Here is an 11,456-nt window from a genome sequence, read left to right on the forward strand (position 1 = left end):
CTGATTCAGGTCAATGTATGGCAAAAACCACTACAATAGTGGTTTAAGTAATTAGCCTCCAACTAATAAATGAACAAAAACAAAAACTCAGTGTGATGGTGGATACTATTATTATATTCTTCTGATAGGTGATGCAGTGAAGGCACAAAGACATTAAATAATTTTTCCACAGCTAATAACTGGTGAATTCAAATCCAGGCCAACTTACTCCAGAACCTGTGTTCTCAGCTTCATTACCTTAAGGCACAATGTTAATGGACAGCTGTAGCAAGAATTGTGAGGGCTGTATGCAGATGGCTTACCTGTGTGAAATAGAGCCTTAGTGGAGAGGAACTGTTGAAGTTCCTATATTGTTTTAATATAAATTTATTATTTATAGTGTTTTATTATAAAATATATTTTTGGAGTAACATTATAAATGTACTGTTTGATATAAATTGAAGTAATCGGAATATTCAGAATATGTTTTTTAATTGAGTTGAGGGAGTTGGGATTAAATTTAAGAACACCAGTTAATAATTGATTGTCTTAAGTCTAGGTTTGGAGAAAACACTTGAGCCAGAGTTTTTTAGGGGAAATGGAGAAAAGGGCACTAGGATATAAGAGCCATTGAACAGAAAAAATGGGAAGTAAGAGAGGACTTGTGGGGAGTTTGTGAAGAGTCAGAGATCTATCCAGCTTAAGAGCAGGATAATACCATTAGCAGATAGAAAATCAAGAAAGGAACTTAAATAGCAGATGAATTTTGTTAAAAATATATAATTTTTAAAAGGAATGTGAAAATCTAAAAAATATTTGATGGGCAGTTAGTGGTTATGAAAGTTAAGAAAGTAATTTTTCTGAAATTTTTTTGTTAACCCTTTTATCACTTATTTCATTCCTTATTGGTGGTCCTTAGTATGGTGGTCAGGGCTGGGGATATATGTTTAAAAGTTACCTACTTAGAGGTGAATGTTAATACACAATGAGTAGCAGTGATGTAGGCCAGCTGTCTACGAACTTTCTTGAAGGGTCAGATATTAGATATTTTAGGTTTTGCTGACTATGGCAAAATCAAATATAAAAACCATATGTGGCTCACATGCCATTATTTTTTAAAACAGGCAGCATGGCCAGATTTGGCTAACAAGATGCATAGTTTGTCAGTCCTCAACATAAGCGTCTTATTTATATTGACATTTGGAGGTATTCCATCAGTTATTTCATTAATTTATAAAAGTTCAGAAATTTCATATGTTATCTTTCTGGACAGGACCTTACTCTGAGAGAAATGTTTAATAATGAAGTTTACTTTTAAGCAAGTGTGTTAAAAATTGCCACAAACTAATGTAGAAATCTTAGCCTGCTTCTTAAAGACATACCAAAATTGGAGTTGGTAATTTAGCTATAAATTTGAGAAGCTTCATGGTCAAGGAAAGTTAGTTCTGTAAGCTCCTTTAAAACTATTTCTTTTGTGAGATTTTGACATTGATACAAGTCTGAAAATGATTTACTTGATCTTAGATGATTCTTCGGATCACAGAGATTTTACAGACAGAAGCAGTTTTGGCTCATGCCCAGTGAGGGCACACCTGTTGCTTGCTGTGCCAGGGCTTTGTTCTGTTCCTTCTCCAAGATGTTTGTGTCCTGCTGCGCATTGTCTTCTGAAAATTGGAAGTTGATTTTATTTCTTTACTTCTGTTACCTTCTCAGAGCTCAGATTAGTGCTGTTCTTTGTTAACTGCATCTTGATCTCTTGGGTTCATCTGCCTATAGAAGAAGACAGTACCAATTACCACTTCCTTTCAAAAACATAAAGTTTGTTATTTTTTTGTTTTCTTAAAAGTCAATGCAAAAGGTAATCTTTAAGGGAATTCTTGAGCAGAATGATTGATGTGACTGGAAAGAACATTTATGATTTATATTCAACACTGTTAAGTAATATTGTAGCTTTTGGTGATATAAGATGTGGCTTCCCTGGGGGCTTGGTGGTAAAGAACCCACCTACCAGTACAGGAGACACAGGTTCCAACCCGTGGGTCAGAGAGATCCCCTGGAGAAGGCAATGGCAGCTCGCTCCAGTATTCTTTCCTGGGAAAGCCCATGGACAGAGGGGCCTGGCAGGCCACGTCCATGGGGTTGCGAAAGAGTTGGACATGACTTAGTCACTAAACAACAGCAAATATAAGATGACTAATGCTTTGCAAGTTGTTGAATGTAACCAAATTAACCACTTAAATACATATAACTTAAAGTAATTTTTCTGAAATTTTTTCGTTAACCCTTTTATCACTTATTTCATTCCTTATCTAAATATTCTGTTGAGATTTATTTTGTGTTCATAGTCCTATGAAAGGACTTCAGTAAAGATTTGTCAGTGCTCTTTTGTATGAATTTGAATGTCTCTCCACTGCAAAGTGTTTTTTGTAAAAGGAAGAGAAAAAAATAGGTAAGCTTTTTAAACATGGTAATAGTGAAAATTTCTTCATAGAGGATGTGATATCAGTTGTCAGTAGGTAATGAGAAAGTTGTGGATAGGTCGGGTGAGTAATAACACTTATTATATATTCCAGATAGCATTTAAATTGTGATTACTGAATACATTACTTAGAATTTTGTTTAGAATATGTCTAAAATATAAAGAATCTATGTGTAAACACCATGGAATTAGTTACTTTAATGAAGAAAATAATAAATTGATAATTTCATAACTTTCCATATAATATATTCATTTGAAAATGTTACATTCTGCTGAATATTTGTCTCTGTATTTATTTTAAAATGTGCTAAAATTGAACCAGCTCCTGATGAAACATGTAGAGCATTAGTAGTCCATTCTCTACCTTAATGCCTGGTTAACACTGCAAATGGCAAATACACTTGTCATGACAGTTTTTTCTGTTCTGAATTTGCAGTTCAGAATGCAGTGATGGAGAATGGTCTGCCTCTCTGCCGCATCGATTTTCTGGTACAGAGAAAGATCAGTCCTCGAGCGACGAGAGCTGGGAGACTCTGCCCGGAAAAGAGGAGAACGAGCCTGAGCTCCGCAGTGACAGCAGCGGCCCGGAAGAGGAGAACCCGGAGCTGTCTCTCCAGGAAGGGTACGCTGGCCGCGCGGCCTGTGACCGCGCGCTGTGGGGCGCTGCGCGTCACCTTCAAGGGCTGCTGTGCTGCTGGTCACGTTTACAAGCCCTGTGTAGGACCACTAGGTCCTGCTGAATTCTGTTAAGCCCTTGGTTATTTTCCAAAGAACAATTAACTTGAAAATACTGGTAATTACAGTGCCGTCAGTTGAAATACAGTTTCCATTTTGCTTTAATTAGAGAAACCATGGACACTTAAACGATCATTTTGGTTAAGTCAGGTAGGAGGGAATCAGAGCTGCCGTTGCCCTTCAGTGGAGATAGTGACAAGGCAGAAGGGACAGCCGTTCTTGGGAACGCAGGCAGCTGTAAACAGTGAAGTTTACTGTTGCTGTCTGATTGCGTTGGGTGGTATGTCCAATTAGTGGCTTGATGTTAAATCTCTTTGTGTTTTCCTCACTTTAACGGGAATGCTCTAGTACAGAGCTTGTCAGGTTTATGCTGTGGCGGGCTGGATAGTGAGTCTTTTCAGCTTTGTGTGCCAGTCTCTATTGGAGCTACTCAGTTCTGTTGTTGCAGTGTAAAAGTAGCCACAGGTAATACGTAAATGAATGGGTGTAGCTGTCTTCCAGTAAAATTGTTTTATAAAAACAGGTGCAGGCTGGAAATAAGCTGTGGGCCATAGTTTACCAGCTCTTGCTCTGCTAGTATTTCCCGGGTAAGAGAGACTCTGGTGTTTAGGTTGATTTCATACATATACACTCATACACAAAGAATTTTTTTTGTTTTAAATCACATTAAAGAAAATTTCCCCATTTTATATTTTATAGGTTTCTGGTAAGAACATTTGTTGAATTTTAAAGTCTTGTTAGCACCAATGGAAATGACATAATGATTTTTTACTTTTGGCCTAGTAATCGTGAGCAGTTATTCTGTTACTCGATTTCCTAATATTCAACTACCCTTACTTCTTCTTATAATTAACCCAGCATGATCACATAGTCATGGTTTATTGTTGTTTTAATGAGCTGCTAGATTCTTTTTGCTGGCATTTTATGTAGTATTTTTATATTCAGAGCTGTGTGAATTTTCCCTATTTGTGGTGGTTTTTTTTGGTCTTGATAAGTTTGATACTCAACTTTGCTAAAAGAGTATATAAATATATTTATATACATTGTATCTTTTGGTGTTTAAATAGCTTCTTATTTCTTTAAAGGCTGTTAGTATTTGTTTGTGAAACCTTTCAGGCTCGGTATTTTGTTTTGAGGGAGTATTTCTTTGATAATTAAAATTTCTTCATGATGATGATTGGTTGGTTCTAATTTAGTCTGTGAAATCTATTTTGGTAAATATATTTTCTTAGGAAAAAACTATTTCAACTTGTACAGACATCAAATTTTTACTTCTCAAAAAATATAAATTTCCAGCTTGAGATTAATTCTATATGAAAATCTGGAAATAAAAAAACATTAGAAAATTTGTAAAGAAAGGAATTTACAAACAATTGGTTTTGATAGTGGTAGATTGAGGTGGCGTTTTTTTCCCTCTTCCTAACTTTCTGTTTGATCATCTTTAATTATTATTAGTTTCAGTTCAGTTCAGTCGCTCAGTCGTGTCTGACTCTGCGACCCCATGGACTACAGCACGCCAGGCCTCCCTGTCCATCACCAACTCCTGGTGCTTACTCCATTGAGTTGGTGATGCCATCCAACCATCTCACCCTCTGTCGTCCCCTTCTCCTCCTGCCTTCAATTAGTTAGTTTACTAAGTATTAAATTTTTTGTATGTAATTCGTGAAGAATTTCATATGTAATTTTTCGTATGTAACTATCATGCAACAAACATTTACTGAGCATGCAGTACATGCCAAGCGTTGTACTGGATCCTGGGATTGTATCAGTGAACAAGACAAAGTTCCTTCATGAAGTTTATGTGGTGGTGGGAGCAGCAGGTAAGATAGAAATAATTGTAAATTGCAAACTGATAACGGTGAAGGGAGTAAAACGCAGATGTAATAAAGCAGTCGATAGGTGCTTACATTAATTAGAGTAGTCAGGGAGGACTTCTCTTAGGAATTGACTTTTGAACTGAGTTCTAAAAGATGAGAAATAGCAATTAGTTGAGGGAGAGCTTTCTAGGCAGTAGGAGAGAGGAGAGCAGAGGTACGGTGAAAAGGAAAGGGCTTGGCATGTCAGAAAGTAGTGGGGCTGAAGCAGATGAGTGAAAAAGAGTAATATGAGAGGAAGTGGCCAGGAACCAGACTCTGAAGAACATACAGCAGCTGGAATTATTCAGAGAGCAATGAGATTTTAAGTGTGGAGAATTAACTGATTTAACACATTTTTAAAAGATCAAACAGCTTCGTAGAGATTGAATTGGAAAGGGACTAAAGTAAAAAAGAAGATAAGAGTGAGTTAGGCTGTGAGGGGGTATCTGGTAGTGAGAATTTTAAAAGGTAAACAAGTTTGGGACTCTTTTTGAGTTATAAATATTAAAATGAATTGGGTGTGAGATGAGGGAGAAACCAGTCAGTTATGACTGTGTATTCTCTTTGTGCATTAGGTGGACATTCATGTCATTGACTAAGATGAGGAAGCCTGGGGAGAGAATTGGGAAGTAGGAACTCCTTTCCAGAATTCTAAGTGCGTTAGACATGCATTGTGGAGAAGGCAATGGCACCCCACTCCAGTACTCTTGCCTGGACAATCCCATGGACGGAGGAACCTGGTGGGCTGCAGTCCATAGGGTCGCGAAGAGTCAGACACGACTGAGCAACTTCACTTTCACTTTTCACTTTCATGCACTGGAGAAGGAAATGGCAACCCACTCAGTGTTCTTGCCTGGAGAGTCCCAGGGACGGGGGAGCCTGGTGGGCTGCCGTCTGTGGGGTCGCACAGAGTCGGACACGACTGAAGTGACTTAGCGGCAGCAGACATGCATTGTAGATGGCAGGAGGCACGTGAATATTTAGCTTATAACTTTAAGGGAAGTGTCCTGAATTGTAGTTAGATGTACAGATACAGGAGTACAAACAGAAACACATTTGGAAGTCATCTAGTGCTTGCATCAGTATCCTGCAATAAAAGATCCAGAAATTTGATTTAAAAAAATAGAAGTCGGTTGGTGAGAAGGGCAGAACTAATACGCTCTACAGCAGGAGTATTTCAGTTTTAGGGAAAAATCAGAGTTGAAGAGTGTGGTTTGAGAGAAGTCTGAAAGTTAGCTTTTGACATAAGCTAAATTTGTATGGTAAAATTTTAAGGGTAGCCATTATAAGAATAAATACGGAGTATATATGTTAGAAACCTGTAGACAAGGAAAAAAGAAACTTGAGACATGAAAAACTAACATTTAAAGTCAATCCAAATAACAGTAAAGAAAGGGAGAAAAAGCATTAAAACATGGAAGAAAAATAGGGATTAAAAAAAGCAGCACATAAGAAAAAGTTCTGTAATAAACATAAACTGTTTTCTCTCTGCTTGTGAAAGATAAAGCTTCAAATCAGTTAGCTTTTTTAAGTTAAATGTTGTTTACAAAACCCACACTTAAATCATTAGCATACAAAAAGATTGAAAGTTAAAGGACAGAAAATGGTATTTCAGGGAAATACTAACTAAAAGAAAATGCACTAATCATACTAGCATTAGCAAAGTAGACTTAAAGACAGAAAAGCACTGTTGGGGAGGGTGAAGGTAACTACATAATAAGTCCAATTTTCCAGTAAAATGTAGCAGTTTTAAACTTGAATGTACCTAATAAAATAGACTCAAAATATATAAATCAAAATTTAATCAAACTAGAGAATATTGACAGATTTTCTGTCACATTAGAAAAATTTTAAATACCTTTCTGAATTTCTAATTTATGGATACAAAAAATTAATTGCAGATTTGAGCAACTCATTTAAACATGATTTAATGAACACTGCATGCTGTGGAATACAAAAACACAAAAAGTGAATGTGTACTATAGACTGCAAAGCACAGATTAACACATTTCAAAGAATCAATATCCTGTAGACCATTTTCTCTGACCATAATGCAATTAATTTTATAAATAAATAATACATACATGTGTGTGTGTGTGTGTGTGTGTGTATATGTGTATATATATATATATATATAAAACCCCCTTTGCATTTGAAAGTATCCATGCTTCTAAAAAAACAGTAGGACAAAGAAGAAATCATACTAGAAGTTTAAAAAGCATACAACTCAATGATAATGAAAATACCACCAGTCAAAAACTGTGGGATTATAGTGAAATTGATATTTACAGGTAAATTTATCTTTATAAATACTTATGTTAGAAAAAAAACAAGCTGAAGATGGAGTAGCTATGCATTTAACTTAAAAAATAGAAAAGGAATGTTAGAATAAATAAACTAAGGTAAGGAGATAAGAATCAGAGTTAGAGAAGATAAGAACAAAAGTCAATAAAATTAGAAAACAATAACAGTAGAGAGAATCAAAGAAGCCAAAAGGTGATACTCTGAAAAAATAAGAACAAGAAGACATTCCACTTAATAGTGAACAGGAAAATAAAGATGACACAGGTGAGTGATGTGGGAAGGGGACAGAGCTGCAAAACCAGTGAAGGTCGTATGGACCAAGAAGAACACTGATCTTAGAATCAGTACATTTGAAAACTTAGAAGTTGACAAATTCCTAGAAAAATGGAATTCATCAACACTCACTACCCTAAATAATATGATAACCATTACAGATACGTAATCAGTGGTTTATAATCTTTCCATGGAGAAAACAACTGAGCCAAATGGTTTTAGAGCTGAATTCTCTTAAATTCTCTCCAAACTTTCAAAGGTCATATCACACTACTCTTCAAGAGAGTGAGAAAACAACTATTTCTCCAAGTCATTCAAATAAGGCCAGTATAACCCTAGTACCAAAAGAGTATGTTAAGAAAATTATAAGCTTATACTTTAATTCATTAAAGTATGCATCAAACTCTTCAACAGAATTATTGGAAATCTGAATTTGTTAAGTGTATTTTTTTAACAGATAAAACTCAGTTACCAATTTGAGTTTATTCCAGGTATGTATAAGTAGTTTTATCTAGAATACCTATAAATGTTACCACCACATTAGCAAAATACAGGAGAAAATTCAAATGACAAATTCTGTAGATTTTTTTTTCTGTGGGGGAAAAAAAAATCACTTGTAATGTTCAGCATCTCATCATGATAAAAGTTCAGAAACTAAAATCAGAACAGAATTTCCTTGCCCTCATAAAACCTATCTAAAAAAATAGAAATAATTTTCAATAAAGAAACATTAAAAAAACTTCCCCCCTTGAGATCAGGAGTAAGACAAGTGTACCGTTTCTGTGGCCATTGAGGAGGAAGTGTTGGCATGGCAGGATGGGAGAGTAATAAAAGATAACAGAGATAGAAAGAAGAGAACCAAATTAGGAGACTGACTTACAGTATGAAGTCTTAACGTGCAGAGAGCATAGTGAGCTAGAGATTTGTAAGCAAACTTTGTCTGGTTGTGAAATGATCAAAACCTTGAGCAGGTAATTCATTGAAGAGGAAATATTAACAGTGAATAAAAATATCAAAAGATGCTTAGATCATTAGTAATCAGGGAGTGTACATTAAGAACACAAGGAGGGCCCCTCCTGGTGGTGTAGTAGTTAGGACTCTGTGCTTCTAATGCAGGGAGTGCAGGTTCAATCCCTGGTTGGGGAACTAAGATCCCACATGCTATGTGGTGCAGCCAAAAAATAAAAACAACAACAACAAAAGGATCACAAGGAGGTGTCTTCTTTTAATCACGTGTTGTATTAGCAGTGTCAGGTGTTTTGGAGGATGTGAATCAGTTCTTACACGCTGCTTGTTGAGGTGGATATTACCCAAGTACTAATTAATAAGCAAAGTTAATGTATACATGCATAGAGTATTACACAGCAGTGGTAATGAATGAAGTTACATACAGAAACATGGATGAATCTTAAAGATAGAATGCTGAGTAAGAATAACCATTCCTGGGAAAATGTGTATCATACCTATTTCATAAAGTTTAAAAACAGGCAGTAGTAAATATCTTGTTTAAGTATAGAAAACATCTTTCACAAAGCAGTGGAATGAACACAGCATCACCATGATGGTGCTTTGCTCTGGAGCGTCAGGCCAAGGGGGTAGAAAAAGTGTAGAACACGAGGTGTATCTTAGTGGTGATAGTCTAGTTCCTGGCTTGGGCGATTGGTCTGTGATTGTTCAGTATAATATACTGTGTAACTAAAATAGGTTGTATATATTTTGCATTGGGGAAAAGAAAGAAATTAAAAAATAAAGGGAATTGAAGATGAGAAAACGGAGATACCCAGTTCTTTACAAAAGGGAAGAGATTCCAAGTGGATTTTGGACCTAGAAAAGGGCTGTCCTCACCCCTAAAAACCTAGAAACATGATTGTTTGCTTATAGAATGTTCAAGGAGAAAGTAACTGACTGATAATTAGAGCGAAGGTAAGTGAGGTTCTTGAGAAGATGATCCAGAGCTCAGGAAGACGGCCTCTAGGATCAGAGAGAGACTCCTCCATTGTAGCTCGTCGGGAGGCAACAGGTGGTCCTGGGTACGTCTGACCCTGTTGTTCAGTAGTGGGGAGGTAACAGGTGGTCCTGGGTACTTCTGTTGTCCTGTTCAAAAAAAATTTTTTTTTTAAGATCAAAATTCCTTTTGTTATACTATCAGGCCAACTCTGGTCCAACCACAGTGCCGCTCTTCTAGCCTGATCAGTTTTGTGGTGAATGATGAATGAACTTTATGTAACACTGTGAGAGCATGTGCCACATCACACTTATTTTCTGTTTCTGCAACTGTGTTATCATGAGTTGTGATAGACAGAAACAAATGTTTAAGCAAAATATGTAGCCAAGGATTATTTATATAGTTGAAAGAGTATTAATGACATTATCGTTTAGATTCAGAATAATTTCTTATTTTACTTTCCTTCTTTGAATTTAAAAAACTCATAAATTAATATTTCTTACACTGAATAATTTTCAACCATGTATTTGAGTTTTATGTTAGATATCTGAATTACAGCATAACAGTCATTTTGATAGCTGTGTAATTTTAAAAAATGTATTTCTTGTAGGTGTACATTGAAATAACAGACATTTCCAAGGACTATTCTAGGCTTAATCTCTAAATTATTTGACTTTTAAAAGATTTTCAAGGGTTTATTATTATATTTGCAACACAGAGAGAACCTATTAAGTGTCAAGCACATGTTACAGGGAGTGAGGCTCTAATGAGTGCACTGGGCTCAGGCGTGTCTGACTCTGGGACCCCATGGACACAAGTCCACCAGGTTCCCCTGTCCATGGGGTTCCCCAGGCAGGAACACTGCGGTGGGTTGCCTTGCCCTGCTCCAGGGTAATGAGGAGAGACAGCGTTTTATGCCCTTGAGAAGTTGCCAGTCTAGGAGGAGGCAAGTGAGTCCCAGGAGAGTTAGAGGACACTGCCAGGTAGCCTCAGAGAGCTGTGAAGAGGAACTGCTGCGCAGGACTTTTAGGTTGATTTGTACTTTAAAATTGTTTGAGGCTTAATTTTACTGGAACTAAATTATGCACAAGAAAGCATCTACTAAAAAAAAAAAGAGAAAGCGTCTACTGTCTTTATGTATTAGACATTAAAAATTTAACAAAATAAGCATATTTTGGTATGCTCATTTCTCTCATTTTATTAGACTAAATCGTATAAACATGTTATTCTGATGTGTACTTGAGCAAAAATTAAACATTTATGGATTTAGGTGTAGAAAGAGATAGTTTCTTTGTATTGAAAATGGGTTGATTCTTGTATGTGGGCATTGTCTACATCTCTTTCATAAATGTTTTTATTCCTAAAGTTAAATTTACACATTAGAATGAATAGAGTTTTAATTAGCTGTTCTTCAAGTTGAGATACATAAATTGTTGTATAACATTATTTCTCATCTTAAACCCAAACTAAAATGAAACTTTGCTGAGACTATCTTATTTAACCTCCTTTTGGTATACTAAAAGGTATATTTTTTTGTCAAATAAGATGAGTAAGAAAATTCTACTAGTATAATTGTCTTATTTGTAAATTTGAAAGTAGCTTTTGTTCAGTGTTTGCAGCCTTGAAATGCCATTTTTTCTTATGTACTATAATTATTAATTTTTCTCAGTTTGGTCTTCGTGTCCAAGTTTTTGGTATTTTGACTTTTCCATGAGCATTTTCTTTATTGTGTATGTTGTGAAGTTTAGCAATCAATTTATCTTTGGCTTCAAAATTTTGTATCATGTTTAGAACAACACAGATTTTTGTGAAAATTTCTCTTGTGGTCCTTCTAGTACTTGATTTTCTAGAGGTATTGAAGGCAGACATGCATTTTTATAAAACA

The 11,456-nt window shown here is 35.8% G+C and overlaps 1 protein-coding gene across 1 annotated transcript in view; it reads left to right on the plus strand.

Moving 5' to 3' along the window:
• Positions 1–11,456, plus strand: part of PJA2 (praja ring finger ubiquitin ligase 2) — a 70,766-nt gene that overhangs the window by 34,634 nt on the left and 24,676 nt on the right. Inside the window, exon 5 of the mRNA XM_043464501.1 lies at positions 2,895–3,080. Coding sequence (XP_043320436.1) covers positions 2,895–3,080 — 186 coding nt within the window. The remainder of the gene's footprint in view (positions 1–2,894; positions 3,081–11,456) is intronic.

This window comes from Cervus canadensis, chromosome 4, assembly GCF_019320065.1.
Source record: "Cervus canadensis isolate Bull #8, Minnesota chromosome 4, ASM1932006v1, whole genome shotgun sequence".
In the NCBI taxonomy this organism is placed as follows: Eukaryota; Metazoa; Chordata; class Mammalia; order Artiodactyla; family Cervidae; genus Cervus; species Cervus canadensis.